General features: G+C 46.6%; 1 protein-coding gene across 2 annotated transcripts; it reads left to right on the forward strand.

The window, feature by feature from the left end:
* The first annotated feature begins 1,078 nt into the window (after nucleotides 1-1,078).
* Nucleotides 1,079-17,372, forward strand: LOC140652565 (carboxypeptidase A2-like). 2 transcript variants are annotated; one of them, XM_072863521.1, is made up of 13 exons: nucleotides 1,079-1,152; nucleotides 5,065-5,116; nucleotides 8,444-8,532; nucleotides 10,967-11,048; nucleotides 11,912-12,046; nucleotides 12,834-12,932; nucleotides 13,545-13,646; nucleotides 13,812-13,913; nucleotides 14,657-14,767; nucleotides 15,130-15,220; nucleotides 15,616-15,815; nucleotides 16,866-16,950; nucleotides 17,185-17,372. In XM_072863521.1, the coding sequence occupies exons 2-13, from the start codon at nucleotides 5,108-5,110 to the stop codon at nucleotides 17,370-17,372; spliced, it is 1,293 nt and encodes a 430-aa protein (XP_072719622.1). In that variant the 5' UTR covers nucleotides 1,079-1,152; nucleotides 5,065-5,107. The 2 variants fall into 2 exon arrangements, with proteins under 2 accessions (XP_072719622.1, XP_072719710.1); XM_072863609.1 differs by lacking the exons at nucleotides 1,079-1,152; nucleotides 5,065-5,116 and adding an exon at nucleotides 5,960-6,073.
* The last annotated feature ends 977 nt before the right edge of the window (nucleotides 17,373-18,349 follow it).

An 18,349-nucleotide genomic window follows, 5' to 3' on the forward strand; every position in this document is an offset into this window, starting at 1 on the left:
CAGTGACATTTTCATGCGATACGTCCTTTTGAGGCAAGAAGAGCAGGGCATGTCAGCAGATGGGAAGAATTAGGAGGCAGCAAAGCGAGAGGAGCCGGATAGAGGAGCCAGACCTGGCAGGGGATGCATATGGAGCGGAGGTGGCTGCAACAGCTCATACAGGACAGGGGCAGCAGCTTTGCAAAAGAAAAATTATCTGGGATATTCTGATTATGTGGGATATCCAGCCTATTTCTTAATTTTTGCCACGCTGCTTCCAGTGTGGGTAAATACAGTAACTTCCAAGTTGCCCCACTGTAAAGGCTGGTAGAATGTGTTATTCCTTTATAAAAAGCTGGTTATAGGAAACATATGGTAATAAAAATACAGGTGAAGAAAGGGAGGAGACAAATTTAAACAGGATGAGAGTTGGTTTGGTAGATCCACGCTAGTGGACGATTTCAGTTGGTTTGAAAGTCTCTTGGCTTTGACTCATTTCCTAAGCAAGAAGATGAAAGCAAGGAAAGCATGAAATGGAGATAATATTTAAGGACTGTTAAAAGCCTCATTTGGCCTTCCAGTCTCAAACAGCTATTTGAGGATGGGGTGAATCGCCCTTCATCGGTTACAGAGGAAGAAGAGTCTTGTTTTGGTGCGATTCACAGTCTTGACACAGCTCAAGTGAGAGGAGATGAGTCCCACGCAACATCCCCCAAATGCTACGGACCAACAGGACTTGAGGGCACTCCAGCCTTCCCCGAATTGCAGCCAAAAGACTTAACAGGCAGAAAAGAGGCCACTTTGCGATGCCGTCATTCCCGTGGCTCCACAGGTGGCCGACATGTTGGGGCTTCCTGAGATGGTCGGCTGGACAATGGGTTGCCGAGGGGCTGCTCCGAACGTGGAAACCCTCGCCCTTGGGAGAGGGGCCAGCCCCCGTGTCCCACGTCCAGCGCCGAGGCTCCATGGGATACCCTTTTTCCTCTCTTTGGTGGTATTACTGGCAGAATGACCCCTTGCTCTCTGGCACTAGTCAGAAACCAGATGAGAGGGAATACGATGAGGATGAGGAAGGCTTTTGGGGGGATCAGAGGGAAAATCCTGCTCTGCTCCTGCGCTGGCATTTTGATTGTCTTGTCTGCTGTGCTCAAGTAAGATATTATTTAATTCTGTGTTTTCTGCTGACACCTGCTGGCCCTTAGCAGAAGGTTATTGTGGGTCTTGCACAAAACTTTCCTGCCTAAAAGGCTTTCACACCTTGGAAGCTGTTATTTTTTATAACTATCTCATGAGATGATGTCACTGGTCTTTAATCTCCAGGTATAGATAACTGTATGTCTCCCAGTACCCTTCCCATGCCCTTCTTGTTATTGCCAGTTACAATTCATCCATGTGCTTGCTGTCCTGAAATGCAAAGCTACAACATAATCCGATGGAGTGTGTGGTGTGTTATAAACACGTGTGACTCAGACACGTGAGATTTGGGGACAACCGTGGAAAGTTGAAGGTCTTGATTCCCTAATTTAAGGAAATTTGAGTTGGAAATAAGTAGCTCTGTTGCAGTCAGTGTTATTACACTGGCATATAGCTGCAGATTTTCCAGAGAAAGCAAAATGAGGGTTCTGCTCCTAGAACGCCAGTCACATCTACAAATCACTGAATCACAGAATCACAGAATTGTATAGGTTGGAAAAGACCTTTAAGATCATCGAGTCCAACCGTAAACCTAACACTACCAAGACCACCACTACACCATGTCCCTAAGCACCTCATCCAAACGTCTTTTAAATACTTCCAGGGATGGCGACTCAACCCCTTCCCTGGGCAGCCTGTTCCAGTGCTTGATAACCCTTTCAGTGAAGTAAAATTTCCTAATATCCAGTCTAAACCTCCCCTGGCGCAACTTGAGGCCATTTCCTCTCGTCCTATCACTTGTTACCTGGGAGAAGAGACCGACCCCCACCTCTCTACACCCTCCTTTCAGGCAGCTGTAGAGAGCGATGAGGTCTCCCCTCAGCCTCCTTTTCTCCAGGCTAAACAACCCCAGGTCCCTCAGCCGCTCCCCATCAGCCTTGTGCTCCAGACCCTTCCCCAGCTTCGTTGCCCTTCTCTGGACACGCTCCAGCCCCTCAATGTCTTTCTTGTAGTGGGGGGCCCAAAGCTGAACACAGCATTCAAGGTGCGGCCTCACCAGTGCTGAGTACAGGGGCACGATCTTCATGTATCAAAAACTCTATCATTTCGTGATCGCTCTGCCCAAGACAGCCTCCAACCATCACATGGCTCACAAGTCCTTCTCTGTTCGTGAACAAGAGGTCCAGTGGGGCACCTTCCCCAGTTGGCTCCCTCACCAGCTGTGTCAGGAAGTTCTCTGCCACAGGCTCCAGGAACCTCCTAGACTGTTTCCTCTCTGCTGTATTGTATTTCCAGCAGACATCCAGCAGGTTGAAGTCCCCCACAAGAACAAGGGCTAGCGATTGTGAGGCTTCTCCCAGCTGCTTATAGAATAGTTCGTCTGTCTCCTCATCCTGGTTGAGTGGTCTGTAACAGATTCCCACCACAATATCTGCCTTGTTGGCCTTCCCCCTGATTCTTACCCACAGACACTCCACCCTATCATCACCATCATCGAGCTCAAAACTATCCAGAGACTCCCTAACATATAGGGCTACCCCACCGCCTCTCCTGCCTCACCTATCCCTCCTGAAGAGTTTATAGCCATCCATCGCCACACTCCAGTTGTGCGAGTCATCCCACCATGTTTCTGTGATGGGTTTCCATATCATAGTTTTCCTGATGTACAATGGCTTCCAGCTCCTCCTGCTTGTTGCCCATGCTGCATGCATCGGTGTAGAGGCACTTCAGCTGGGCTGTCGTCCGTGTTTCCTTCATAGAAGAACACCCCTTGTGTGCTTTGAGGTGTTTCACTGGCATTTCCCTCTTGGCTCCTATTGCCTCAGTATCCCCTAACTCAACTCTGTTCGACTTCGGCTGTGCCCCAGCGTACCCCGCACATCTCAGAGACACAGGCTGAGTGCCCTCGCTGGCACCCGATCCCTCTAACCGTGGCACGTTGTCCCTCAGCTTCCCTCAGGCAAGCCTGATATTATCCCCCTCCCACTTCGAGTCTAGGTTAAAGCTCTGTCGATGAGCCCCGCAAGTGCCTGAGCAAAGATTCTCTTTCCCCTTTGAGACAGATGAATCCCATCAGATGCCAGCAAACCCGATGCTGTGTAGGCCATCCCGTTGTCAAAAAAACCAAATCCGTGGCGATGACACCAGCCACGGAGCCATGAGTTAATAGATTGGGTACCTCTGTTCCTTCTAGTGTCACTGCCCACAACTGGAAGGAGAGAGGAGAAAATAACCTGTGCTCCGGAGTCCCTTACTAGCCGTCCCAAGGCCCTGAAGTCTCTTTTGATTGCCCTAGGACTTCGTGTTGCAGCTTCATTGCCCCCCACATGGAAGAGCAGGAGGGGGTAATAGTCCGAGGACCGTACCAGGCTAGGGAATATCCTCGTGATATCCTTCACCCAGGACCCAGGGAGGCAGCAGACTTCCCTAAGAGGAGGGTCCGACCGGCATATCGGACCCTTGGTTCCCCTCAGAAGGGAGTCACCCACCACTATAACCCATCTTCTCTTCCTTGTGGAGGTGGTGTTAATACGAGAGGTACGTTCTTCTGACCTGGGCGACACCTCTGGTGTAGATGGACCATCATCCCCATCCTCCATTGCCTGGCCTTCCACCTCCAGGGCCTCATACCTGTTGTGCAGAGGCACCTGGGGAGGTGAGGTGGGCAGGGAGGGCCTTCGCCTGCCGCCACGAGCGTGGACTTGCCTCCATTCACTCTTCTCCTTTGAGCTGCTGCCTTCAGTTGGGTGGGGGGTGATAGAGAATCCCCTTGATCGTGGGTTCTTACTGGTGGCTGCTGCTGCTCCTGTTCCTGTCTCAGGGGGGGCAGAGCATGGCACCACCAGTCAATCTCTTTCTGATGCTCCTTAACCTTTCTACCTCCTCCCGTAGCTCTGCCACCATGCAGAGCAAATCATCCACCTGGTCGCACCTCAACACAGCTGTCCATACGGCTGCCATGTGTGAACAGTGAGAGGCCCAGGCACTCCCTGCAGCCTGAGACCTGGGTGGCCGCATGTTTTTGTGGGAGCTCCGTTGGGGTAGCCACATCCACTCTGGCGAGTACAGGGGGCATCGCTTTCTGACGAGTGAAGACCATAGATGAGTTTCTTCTGAAGGGATGGGAACTACCGAATGAACTCACTTTTCACAGTTCCTCTTGAACTCGTAGGGGCCTTCGCCTTCCCTACACGCCCTGCCTGCGTGAACTACCACGCAAACTGCCATGCCACGTCGGGAGCTCCCTCCTTCCTCCTCAGGGGCTGGGGTGTGGCTGCGGTAGCTCGCTCTCTCTGTGCCTTCCCCCTCCCCTGCCCTTCCCTGTGTGGTTTTGCCGCGGTTTAGCTGATCCAGCAACAGTCCCCCAACGCGGTCCTCTGTCTCAGAGCTGCTCACCTCAGAGGCTTCACTGAAATGGTGAGCCACATACTGAAATTCCTACTCATTCCTTATCCAGGGCATTCCCAAAGTGCCTTGCGGATTAGGAACATATAAATAATCCATTACTTACAGAAATAATAGTTCTCTTACTGGTAATCCAAAATGAATGGCATTATAGCCAATTAACTTCAATCATCCGGGAGATGCGTTGCAGATGGAGCCCTTCGCTATGTCGGTGTTACAGGTCTAGCTTGAGATGACGAGAAAAGAAACATTGCTACCCAAAGGTGAAATGTGTGTGGGATTTCTGAGGGATATGGGCTTGTTGAGAGTCTCGGCAGAAATGGCAAAGGCGTGAGGGCTGCCCTCCTGGCTGCGTTTTCCTGGGGCAGGGGCTGGCGCTGCTCCCTGTGCTGTAGCTGTGCAAGGGCCAGTCAGCCTCACGGCCCAGAGCCTCTCACAACCTCACACACGATGTGAGAATTAGTATTATATAAGGAATTAATGTTTATATGTTGTTCTAAGTAACATCATTTGTACAATGTTATTTTCCTGAAACACATCCTCCAGAAAGTCCAAGATAAAAGGTTATGTTCTGACGAAAGGGAGAACAATGCAAAAGGTGAAGATGAGTTTTGTAAGTTATGCGTAGGGTTCCAAAGAGCATTACAGAAAATGCCCGGGACCCTGTGAGAGAGCAGGAGGCAACACAGAATGTATGTGGAGAGGGCAGAGGGGACAAGTGAGGCAGCAGGAGCACAAGGAAAGCTCAGTCCAGCACGGGTCGTCTCCCCTTTCCTCTCGTCCCCTTTTCTACTGGATTGCCGAACAGTTATTTTGGGAGGATGGGAGACAAGGGGGGACTGTGGGCTCGAGCTCAGACATGCTCTGTGGGTATGGCAAGGACAGAAGCTGCCTCTTCTTTCCTAACTGTGATAGGAGAGACTCCTATGCTGTGTCCTGGTTGCAAGAACCTCTTTTAGACAGGGGCAACAAGAGAGGGTCTGGACTTCACAGAAAAGGAGTGACTCCACCTAAATTTGATTATTTTTGAAGCCTTTCTAGTTGGCAGAGGCGGGGTGGCATATCCATTCTGGCCCTCTGTCAATGGTAGCACAGGCAAACTGTCTGTATATCGATACGGCAGTTTTGAGCAACAAGACAAAGTTTGGTTAGACGAGATTCATTTAATCTTTCACTTCTTAATGTGTCACCAGCGTGTTCGTGATTCACTGCATGATACCACATCCTGTTAGGACAGTGCAGAGAGTATGTCCCACCCTGCCCAGGTTAGTATGCCAGGGCCCTGAGAGGACTAATTGCCCTGACGGGGCTCATGTGGGGCCTCCACCCCTTGGTGCGGGAGCTGCATTTAAGTTGAGGCCGTTTGCTTTAGTCCTTGTTTGAGCTGCAGTGCGTGCCCGGTGGACTTGGGCTTCTAGTTTTTGACATCCTGGCTGTGAACCTGCTGTATGACTGTGGACTTACCTGAGGATCTGGATTGTGGTTGTTCCTGGTCAGTGCCACCGGACTGGCTCTGCTCCTCTTGTTTGGGTCCCAGGGGGCTGTGCTGCTTGTGGTGAGCTCTCTACCCCTGCCTGCCTTGCTGTCACCTTTGGCTTCTGGCTTGCCGTTGCAGTGCACCCCTGCTCTTGCAGCTCCCTAATTCACTCAGGTGTTTGGGGCCCTGAGCTGAGCACTACAGAGGCTGACTTTCAGCCTGTGCAGGACTTCACCCATAGGACTTACCCTGTGGTTCAAGGCTGACCTCCAAACCCTGTAGGACCTTATGGCTACAGCGGGAGGTCATAGTGCTGCAGGCTTCTGTAGGGGATTAGGAGTGGGTACAAAGGTTTGGGCTTAAATGCAGCTCCTTAAATGCAATGGGTGGAGGCCCTAGATGAGGCTGGTCAGGGCAGTCGGAGCTTGTTGGTGTACTTTGGACCCTGACATCGTGTTTGGCGGGCTCTCTTGGCAGCCTTTAAATCCATGCGGGATGTAGCATGAGTAATGAAGCAAGCTATAATTTTGCCCTAAATTAAGTCCCTCCTTCCTGTTTTCAAAGAGTAAATCCACAGGAGGTGGTGTGGACAGTCTGTTGGTTCTTTATGAAATGTTGAAGGCCATAAGCTACAGGTGGGATTTGACTTCCACCAGAATTACTGTAGCGCTAGAAGCAGGAAATTCTCATGATGGTTCCTGTCTCTTAGGATAAACTCACATTATCTGATTTATGTTGAGGGGAGTGGAGATCTGCTTGTTTCCCAAGGACTGGGTTGGGTTAAACCTCAAAGACCTGGGGACTCACAGGAACATACGTTACTTCCCTGCAGAGCATACGTTCTCCACAGTGTGCCCCCAAGTTACAACAGTTGCAGGATGACCAATTCCTGTATGTCAAAACAGGCAGAATCCCTGCCTGAGGCTCCCTTTGTTCCCAAAAATGTGAGGTCTGGCCTTACAAAAGATTTGCTTGGAGTCTGCTGTGAACACATGACAAGAAGCCTCTGCCCTGGGGTGGGGTGGGAGTGGAGATTGGAGGAGGCTCCTCAGGGAGGTGCTGGCAAATGTTGAGAGCTGTACGGGTGGGATCCTCTGGGGATTGTCAGAGACTTCCTTTCCTTGGACTCCTGAGATTGACTGCACAGTAGCTGAACTGTCTCCCTTCTGTCCTGCGTTAGTTCCCAGGAATTCCATCTGCAGGTATTACAGCAGGGTCAGCACCCGGCTCTTCCCCAGTAATATTTTTAATGGGACAAACAAAAAGTGTATCCGACAGCCCACCGGCCCTACCTGTCATTCTGGGACAACTGCAGCTGGGTGTTCCCATGACCAAAGTCAAGAGAGATGGTTCCCAAAGCTCAGCCAGGAGACTGCCCGTCGCTGTTACTCCTTCAACGTAGATAACCACAACTGAAATATCTGGGCACCTTTACGGAAGGCAAACAAGATGGAGGCTGTTCCCCATGAAGCGAGATGTAGACAGAATCCAGCACAAGAGCAAAAGGACCTAGAGAGCTACTGGATCAGGGAACAGCCCTGTGGGCATTGTAAAGCTGAGAGCACCCGGCAGTGGCTGTTCCAACACTTCTTCAAACCCATGTCGCCTCTTCCTGAGAAGGATACTTGATGAGAAGAGGATGTCTAGCAAGCCTGTCCAAGGAGAAGCGTCTAGCTGCAGAGTTGAGCTCCTCTAAGTTCCTGTTCACCCAAGGCTTTTTTCTGCTCTCACAACTTGCTTTCAACTGTACAACTTGCTTTCACATGAATCTTGCTGCAACCTTAATTTGCTTGAAGCACTGGCTGCCTGGATCGGTATGAAACCATCCCAACTGAAGATTGGGGGAATGCTAGTAATTTCAATAAAGAATACATTTAAATGATCTGTCTTATACATAGAAGTGTGTAACTTGTATATAAGAGTGAATTTACAGGATGGCCTTGGCCTAGTCTTTCAGAGAGAACTTGTTGCATAGCAGGCAGGACCCAGAGCCTGCGTGCTATCACCACAGTGATTAGATCTTCAAAATAATCACTCAAATTGAGTACTTCTGCTGGAGTGAGATCTTTCTGCTGGCTGCCTCTTTGTAACAAAGAGTGGGCTACTAGAAATCTGTCGGAGGAAAACCCATGACCAAGAGTTGACTGGTAGAGCTCCTCATGCCCAGTGAGCGCTGGGATGACATTCACTTTGACTCTATTTTCCTCTGTCTAGAAAAATGTGTAAAAGGACACCGAGGAGCTTTGTGGGCGAAGCTTTGAAAACAACTCCTCCCTTACAGGTTTGAATGTGTCAGTGGAAAATATCTTTTTGGAGGTGAAATTGGCCCCCTATCTGTTGGTTGCCTTGAAAGCGCTGATAAATGTGAGAACGTAGTCACATGGAATACAGATATTTTATCTGAAAAAGGGTTTCTTAACAAGTCCTGTATAAATTCCCTTTTGCTAGGCTGAGTTGAACTTCACATCTAATATGAAGCTGATTTTGATCTTCAGTGCCCTCTTCGGGGCTACCTTGTGCCTGGAAACTTTTGTTGGGTGAGTTATGCTTTTGTGGAAGACCTTTTATTTAAGGCTGTATTATCCAGTTGTTGTTTTTCGTGATCTTAACTTTACAAAATCTGCTTGGGGCACATTCTTTGCTTTTTATGAGTGACTTGTCTTGTCGCTTTGGTACTGCAGTGTTTGAAGAAACCCCTCTGTACTTTCATTTGTCTTTTCTAAGGAGAAGGGTCTAGCTGCAGAGTTGAGTTCCTAAATTCATGTTCACCCAAGGCTTTGTTTTGGCTTTGACTGTACCTAGAGAGCAGTCTCGAGTCTTGACCTGGAGCTGAACCTCGCTGCAAAGCTCGAGTGTTCAGCTTAACAGATCTGGTCCGGCACAAAACAGAGCTGAAAGACCGGAACCTGGATTCAGATCGAAAAGGTCGCTAGCTTCCCTTTGTTTTGGAAGATTCTCATTTCTCTTTAAATGCTTAATTCTTTTCAGAGCCTTTCTAAGCAATTCAAATCCTTATTTCCAACCATTATACTCTGAAGGTTTATCTGTATGTTGCATTGCAAAATGATCTCCTTCTGGTGCATTTCCTCACAGTCTTACTGACTGTGTAAGAAACTTAATAGAAGATGATAAAAAACATAACAGATATACCTCCTGGTAGTAAGTGAACACTAGATTCCAGTGAGTAAATCTGTATGTGAAGATATAAGGATTAAGAAGTAATATACATAGTTTACTAAAACCCTAGGATTTATAAAGCCAGGAGAAGCTATTTTGATCCATTAATCTGGGCTCTGACAGAATGTAGACTGGATTCTCATGAATTAATTCCTCAGTCACGTCCAGTAGCTGTGGTTAACGAGCCTCATCTCTTCACAGAAGAATCTGATCCAGAAATAAAGCTTATGGTGGTGGAGAATCCAGTAATAAGTTATTAATGTGGTAAAGTGCCTTCAGTGTTGATTTAATTTCGTCCATCAAAAGAATCTTATACCTCAGCTTGCCAGCCTGAGGAACCTGGTGTTAAGGAGCGTCTCTTCTCAGCAGCTGAGGCCACACTAGTAAATAAACACACACATAACTGAGCTCATATGCCAAGTCCCTTATTTACCCTGTCTTAAGATGTGTTTTCCAGTTCTGCAGTTATTCACATCGATTTGCTCTGAGTTGTCTCCATTTTTCAGTGCTGCTTACAGCAGGTGCCAGCAGAGCAGCTGGGCAGGATATGGGACTCCATGGACTTTTGTTCTGTCTCCGACAGTGGCCAAATGCACATGCCTAGGGAAGAGAATGAAAACAAACACACCAAATGCTTTAACCACCAAATGCCATTTGCAAATGCAGCGTTAACGCTTGGCTCGCTCGCAGTATACCCCAGGCTATACAGCTAAGGAGCACATCGGTGCTTTTGGCTGCAGTATTGATCCCGGGCTGTACTTCCAGTTGTTAATTCATTATGGCTTCCAGATTTCTTTCAGAATGCCCCTCTGGTTCTCCAGAATAGGATCTACTGTCCCCCAACTGTTGCATTCCCTCGTTGTTCATAGATCCTTTTGTCATTTTGTAAAAGCATTGGGTGGAAGGGACCTCCAGAAGTTTTTAGTCCACCCTCCTGCTCAGAGCAGGGCATGGAGCTCTTTCCCCTTGTTATCATCATCTACCCCTACCGAGAAGCGTTTGTCATTTTTTTGTAACTCCCCTTCAAGTAGTTGTAGGCTGCAGTTAGATCAGCCTGAACCAGCCTGAGCTCATCAGCCTGTCCTCATGGTACTATTTGCTCTTACCTGTTTTACCAAGCAGCCTGGAACATTGTGTATTTGAATGGGATATATGTTTTTAGTGATCTAAAAACCACTTAGAGACTGTATGTTGTGATGACTGTATGTTGTACAATGCATAGTCTAAATTAATCGCTGAGGTTACCTCTATAACCAGTGGAGTGAGGTACTTCCAGAAGGTGATTCATTCCACCTGGAATAGTGCGAGCCACCCTCTGATGGTATCGGCTTCTGACAGCACGGGGAAGTTTGTCAACAGTCTTTGACTAAACTGAAGAAAGGATAAATTAATCCCATATTTAGCCTTTGGTTTGCTTTGTTGTATAGTGCTCCCCAAACATTTCCAAACTCAACCAGAATATTTTTTTTCTGCAAGTTGTTGACAAAAAAGAACTAATAGATGCAAGACTGATCCTTGTAAGCAATTCAAAACTCATCCATTTCATGTCTTGTTTATGATGAAATCTTAAAAATTGCCATTTAACTAGTTACTATTCTAGCACACATATAGCAGGCTGGCCCTGCAGGTTGTTGGTTGAACTCTTGGGTGACACAAAGTCAACTGCATTAAAGAAGTCCATATCGGCTGGTAGCATGCAAGTAACTACCCACCAAATTCATGATCTTAATAACAAGCTAGTTCAACCAGACCCCTTTTTGATCCTGTGTCTGAAGACTTACTGATTTATTGCAGGCACCAGGTTCTCCGAATCGAAACAAGAAATGAGGAGGAGGTTAAGAAGTTACAGCTTTTGGAATCGCTGGAACACCTTGAGGTGTGTTATTACCCCAGAGGCATTTTTCAATGTTTCAGACTGGGGTAGGACTTATCAGGGTAGGACTTTGCATCGCATTTGAAAGGTTTGTCCCATACTGTGGCAGCTGCCATAAATAAATTTACTGTCTCAATACTTGGTGTTTTATCTACAAGTTCTAGTACCAGCTTGGTATTCAGGAGTGCCTGCATTCATATTTTCTTCCTACTGGGTTTACAGTCATATTTGAACTGATCTGCTCTTAATCTTAGTATCAGAAAGCTTGTCTTTAAAGTGGGGATGCTAATGTTTTTGTACTTGTCTCCCAGCGTTGTGGGAGGAATTTATTAGTCTACACCGCACTGAAACAGGAAAACACACTATAAAATTCTAGGTTATTACTGTTCTTATTGCCATTAGTGAGAATTTGTATTATCACTTTCTTTAAAAATATGGTTGAATAGTATAGAAATGAAAATTTAGAAAAGCCCTACCAAAGGAAGAATAAAAACAATGGGTTTCAGATTACCTAATACTGTAATATGGAGCTTTTTTTGAAACTATTTCTGGTAAAAGGGAGAATAGTAAAATAATCGTCATAGAAGACTACAATTTCCTTTTGCTTGTATGACTGAAGCTCTGAAGTCAGTGAAAATGCTGACTTTAGCCTCCTGCGGATCTTTTTTTTCTTATGAGTTAGTCACATTAACTGATACAAGGTTGTGGTGAGGCTAAGCTAAGGAACGGAGCATGCTATAAGCATGACGGGGCACGATACTGCAGGATTCATTCAATTTGGGAGAAATCAGCGTTTCTAAAGCTTTAGAAGAGCTGTTTGCAGAACGCTTTCCCCAAACCAAATCCATTTTCCTCTCTCTTTTCAGCTTGATTTCTGGATAAATCCCTCCACCCCTGCCCTCCCTGTGGACGTGCGAATCCCCGCTAACTGCGTCCAAGCAGTCAAAGCCTTCCTGGAGTCCCATGGGATTGAGTACTCCATCCTGATAGAAGACCTGCAGGTTGGCAATGCCATCGGCACATGATTAGCTTTTAAATCCTGTGGAAACAAATAGTGATTCACAGTCGGGCCTCTTTAATTAGTTCCTGGACTCTTCTACACTCTGCTTTCCATGAGGTCCTCCCCTTATTTTGTAGTCTGTGGATTAATTTCTCAGAGATGATCTGTGGGTCACTGCTGCCCTGGGAAGCTGTGGAGATCACTCTGCAGATGCTATCTGAAACCATGTTGAACAGTGACATCAATAAACTGAGAGGCTCCACAAAGCTCCTCTTCTGATAACCCCTGAGGAATTTCGTGTGGTCTTTTGGCCTCAGACATTTGGGAATCACAACACTAAAGTTACTCATAATTCAGTAAACTGTGTTAAGAGTAGTTCAGGATCATAATCTGAAAGAACTGTACACCACCGTGTGTGAGAAAAGTCACCCCCTTGGGCACTAATCCAACATTTCTTCATGAGCAGTAATCCCAAAATGGCATCTAAAATAGCATTAATTTAGCAGAAACACTGCCTTCCCCCCGCCCTCCCCCCCAAAGCTTTCCAATGACATTCTTGTTCATCTTCAGAAGTGTTTAAAACTTAATGTTGACCATTTAAACACTGGTATTCTTGCCCACTTTGCTACAGATACATTCCGCAGAAGCATCTGTTTGCTCCGTAGCTGTGGGAAGTTTGAGTCTGGGGCTGGAGTCAGTATGCAGCGTTTCATTATTTGAGATAAACATTTGGTCAGAAGTTTGCAAATTAAGCAGGCTTTTCTCAACATTTGAATGGCTTCTTTTAGGTTGTTCTAGATGAAGAAAAGCAAGATATGGCCTACAGTCAACAAAGGGAGCGCAGCAGCAACAGCTTCAACTATGGAACTTACCACTCTTTAGATTCCGTGAGTACCTCAGCTTTGGGGGGGAAAAGGATTCTTTTTTTCTGGCCTTTTTTCATGCTGTCTTCAATCAAACATCCTATATTAAGATCTAAAATGTCTTTCTGGCTTCTTTTGGCACGTGGCTTTGTTTTTAAATGGATTAATTTTATGGTCAACACAATGAGCCAGAGCTTTCCCTGAGAGAGTGTTGGAACAGGCAAGTGTTGATCATACTTTTTCATAAACTCTTCTGCAGAGTTCTGTCAAAACCCTTCCTTCTGACCCTCCAAAGAGATTGAGAAATAAGTGGATCTTGAAATAGGGAAATACAGGAAGCCAGTAGCCATCAAGCAGAGCAGAGGGTAAGGTATTTTTACTACCAGAAGTTCATAAAGACGGTTTTGAACTTTTTCCTGAAATAAGTAGATCTTGACGATCTAGCAGTGCTTCCTTGTACTTTGTGATGTTAGGAAGAGCACTGACTACGCTGACATAAGGTGAGATGGGGCTTTGGAGAGGTCCTAGTAATGAAGGCAAAAGGAGAGAAAAGTAGATTTCATCAGATCCTACAATTGTTCTGGGCAGCACTATACATAAATGTAATGTAAATGTCATCATGACTTTTAATTTCAGATTTATGCAGAGCTGGATCATCTTGCATCTGAGTATAGCGACATTGTCAGTAAGCTCCAGATTGGGGAATCCTATGAAAAGCGGCCTTTGTATGTGCTCAAGGTATGACATATATCACAGAATCTGTGCATACATATGTGTATACATATACTAATATACATATGTATTATAGATACAGCACAATTCAGTCCAAAGCATCCCAGTCTATACGGGATGTTCTTGACTAAAAGGTGTCAGAGTTTTAAAACTTTCAGTTTTGTTTGACAGTTCAGCACCGGAGGAAGCAACCGTCCTGCAATCTGGATTGATGCCGGTATACATTCCCGAGAGTGGGTTACCCAAGCGAGTGCAATATGGATAGCTAAAAAGGTCACTTCAGCAGTGATTGTTTTTTATTTTATCTTGGGAATGCCTTTGATCACACCTGTATCACCTATATCACACCTGTATGTGTTTAGCCAGCTCTGCTAACTCTCCTTCACCCCTCTTAAAACACAGCCCACTCCAGAGAGAATATGCAGCTGCCTAGACAAAGAATTGAAAAATGCTGTGTGTTGTTAGAACAGCTGGGTTTAGGTAGACAAAATATAGTAGTTCAGGTGAAATTGGTGAGGACTTCAGGGCTGATAGTTATATAAATAACCAAGGAGTTTGAGATTAGTTTGCTGCTTTGGTCTGCTGACATAGAGAAACACTGTAGTTAGGTTACTTTTCACAAAAGTGCCAAAACTTCCAGCTCTATATAAATGAGCGTTTAAATTCTGCTGAAAATGACTAAACCACCAGAGAAGTGCAGCACAGTTGTATATTCCCAGCCTGGCTAATCCATCTCAATCAGTGCCAGCCTTAGCCCATTCTCTGGGACAGGCAGGAGAAGATTTTGTTGCCCTCTTCCATTAACTTCTTGTCTTCAGAATAAAATAGTAAAACAGATTCATTGCTACCTCCAAGCTCCAAGTCTAACAATGAACAGTTATGGCTAGTAGATAATTAATGTTTCTTGTTTGTCTGCCCCGAAAGCCAGACTTGCCTCTGTACCTAGCTGTTAGAGCGTAAGCATGCGGGAAAGAAATATGCTGATAATCACGGTGTACCATATTGTCTCTGCTTAGATTGCCTCCGACTATGGGAAGGATCCATCCGTCACCTCTCTGCTGAACAAAATGGACATTTTCCTGCTGACGGTCACAAACCCTGATGGATATGTATTCACTCACACCACAGTGAGTAAGCATGCTGTGTGTCTAAGCTGATTTAGAAAGCTGTCATGCTCTTCCAAGCGAACAACAAATGCAAGGGAAGTAGGCTCTGAAAGTCCATTTCTTAATGCTGTAAGAAGGAGTTACAAAAGAGTTGGGCAGCCAAAGATACTAATTACTTGTCTAACCCATCTTAACCCACTGTAAATTCACCAGCCCTTTGATTTTTGTCCACTGGCCCAGCTCAGCAGTCAGCCCATCAGAAATAATCTTAGGCTTGTGCCTAGGATCTCTTCCTGGTGAATGGCAACTATTTCTGGGTAGCAGTTTTAATGCAAGGACTGAGATACACTCCTTTTCAAAGCCATAGTGTGTGTTTGTTTTAGAATCGTATGTGGCGGAAGACCCGCTCCAAGAATCAAGGCAGTCGGTGTGTTGGAGTTGATCCAAACCGGAACTGGGATGCAGGTTTTGGAGGTAGGAATAAAGTTTCTGGATTCTGGCAGTCACTAAGAAGAAAATTCCCTTTCATGTTGCCAGATCCTGTCACACAGGACCAGCAGTTGCCCTAATATAAGGGATTCAGAAAGAAAATGGTCAAATAGGATGGTAGCCATCTTTTGTAAAGATAATTTCTCTTTGATTAATTGCCAGTGAGCCCAAGGTGAAGGAAGTAAGCTGTATCTTCTAGAAGTATGTCCCTTGAGTATTCATGCTCTGTCGCTGCTGTTCGAGCATTTATCAGCGCTTAAGGCCTTGCCTTTGGCTGAAGACCTGTTCTTAGGAAAGCCCTGCTTTGTGTTGGTCCGCTCTGACCTTTCATGAATGCCAGTTCTTACAGGGTTGCCTTTGTTCCTCCTTTGCACCAACAGGTCCTGGAGCCAGTAGTAATCCCTGTTCTGACTCTTACCGCGGGCCCAGTGCCCACTCAGAGGTGGAAGTTAAATCTATTGTCAACTTTATTAAGAATCATGGAAGAATCCAGGCCTTCCTCACCCTCCACAGTTACTCTCAGCTCCTGATGTATCCCTATGGCTATAAATGCACCGAACCGGCAGACTACGCCGAGCTGGTGAGATGTGATGATTTGGCTTTAGCTTCCCCTGTTCTGTCCAGCTGGCTTTGTATGCTCAAGAATTACAGTGAGATACTGGGATTAAAACGAGAGGCTAAACTCTGCCATCCGTAACAGTAACCATCCGTGAGAGCAAACAAAACCACGGTGCAATGCAATGCCTTTAAAAGATAAATCTTGGTCATATGCAAATACGCGCCACCCCCACCCATTCTCAGCCCTCTTTGCTCATCCATGTTTCCTTCTTTCTGCTTTAATGACAGCATCACAGCTGTAATAATATCTTTGAGGCGATATGGATCTCACAATCATAATTCAAATGGAAAAGACCTCTCTCTGGCGGTCTCTAGTCTAACCCTCTGCTTGAAAGCGGGCAGGCTTTGGAGTCAGAGCCAATTTCAAGGTCGGATTGGATTGCTTAGGGCCTTGCCCAGCTGAGTTTTGCTTAATTGGTTTGATTTGTTTTGATATTTCTAAAGACAAATTCCACAGCTTCTTCAAGCCCTTCCCAAAGTTTCCCCACTGTCATGGGGATTTTCTTTTTCCCTAATACCTAAATGCAATTCTCCTTGTGGCAATTTGTTTGTTGCCACTCGTCCTTTTGCCCTACACCTCCAAGAAGAGCCTGGCTCTGTTTTCTTTACAACTACCTGTTACGTAGTTGAAGCGAGCGCAAAGCTGACCATTGACTATTGGAAGATCTCCGACTGCCTTGGCGTTTTCTCGTATCTCTTGAACCTTCTCTTGACAAGACAGTTGGTGAGATGAAGCGCTGGATGATCAGATCTAGAACCTGCTATGATTTAATTCACCTGCAATATCACCCCCCAAAAATACCGTGGAAACTGTGAGTGCTGTCACTAGGATGAGTGATAACAAAGTGGATTGATTTGGCACTAGTTTATGGGGGGTATGTGTGAAAGATCGGAGATTTTGTGAAAGATTGCGGAGATTTCCCCAAGTATGGTTCAGGTTGGCGAAATCTTCACATTTAGTCTCGTTAAGCGTGGCTACTTTCTGACTTGTCCTTCACCTTCTCCTCTCCAGGATGCCTTGGGAAGAGCTGCTGCCAATTCCATCCAGTCCCTGTACGGCACCACCTTTACAGTGGGGAGCATTTGCACTACTATCTGTGAGTATTTTGCTAGTCTGAGCTTTTGTGGGCTGTCCTAGGGCTCTGTCCCTCCACAAGGTTTCTCCCTCTTGGAAGCAGTGATGCTTCTGTAGAGAGACACCACCAGTCAAACATTGGAGCTGAGCATTCGCACAAAAACCTAATACACATCCCTCACAAATATAAAAAGTGGGACAGCAGAACTCGGATCAATCCTCTGTTCACCCCTCTGGCTCTTCCTTTCTCTTTCAGACCAAGCCAGCGGAGGCAGCATTGACTGGAGCTACGATTATGGCATCAAATACTCTTTTGCCTTTGAGCTGCGAGACACGGGTCGCTACGGTTTCCTCCTGCCAGCCAACCAAATTATCCCCACTGCAGAGGAGGCCTGGCTGGGACTGAAAAAAATCATGGAGCACGTGCGAGACAATCCATACTAGAAGCCAGGGTGGGAATCAGGTGTCTGTAGCAGCAAGCTCATAAATCCTCTTCCCTTGGCGTGCTTGTAATGCTGTGGCACCTGGCTGAATAAAAACCCCACGTGCATTCTTCCTACAGCAACACACGTCTGCATATAAAAGATGTTTCATGCTTGTCTTGTTCACTGCATCTCTGTGTGCATGGTGGACCCCTTAGAAGGTGTCGCAGAGTTGAGGACTCGGTTGCGATCCACCTCAGTAAGCCGCAGTAGGAACAGTGACAAGAGGAGGATGGAAAATGTGAGCACTTGGGTGGCTATTGAGATGTCAGAGTGACCTCCGGTGAGATGAAGAGAGCGGGCCTTTTCCCACCCAGCTAAACAAGAAGTCAGCTGAGGGACTTGCGTCAGTGCAGAAGCTGAGGGGAGATTAAATCTAAGAGCAGAGAGGTGTGCTGGGAAAGGAGGAGATGCTCGTCCCCTAGCTCGTGACTGCTGCAAACTGTCCTGCCTTGTGCCCTCTGCAGCTCCGTCTCTATTAGTAAATGCAAAATGCATTTCCTCCGAGCAACGCTAGCCCTTAGCGGCGTGTCGTACTCCTGCAGACCTCCCTGCCCACGCAGCAGCCCCCTCCTCGCAACCAGCCCTGTCACCAGTGCAGAACCTGGCTCCCAGGTTGGCAAGGGTGCAGGTTTTCTAAAGTATTTCTGAAATTTGTGGACTGAAAGTGGTGTGAACTCTTCAGAGCTGCTGAAGCCCTTGAATGATAAACTAGATCATCTGGAAAGTTAATTCCTCTGCTACTGCAGCGTAGCTACAGCTGGGGGGGATTACACGAGCCTGCCTCATGCTCTGCTCCGGTAGCACCTAGTGGGTGTTTAGAGAGGACAGGAAAGAACTTCTTTTTTGTGCATAACAGCTCCGTGTTGCTGCTGTTGTAAACCTGGGGGCTCTGACAGAGCTCGCTTCTGCGGGCAGAACGGGCTGGTGCGGCGTAAT

Source organism: Ciconia boyciana, chromosome 1, assembly GCF_034638445.1.
Source record: "Ciconia boyciana chromosome 1, ASM3463844v1, whole genome shotgun sequence".
Lineage (NCBI taxonomy): Eukaryota > Metazoa > Chordata > Aves > Ciconiiformes > Ciconiidae > Ciconia > Ciconia boyciana.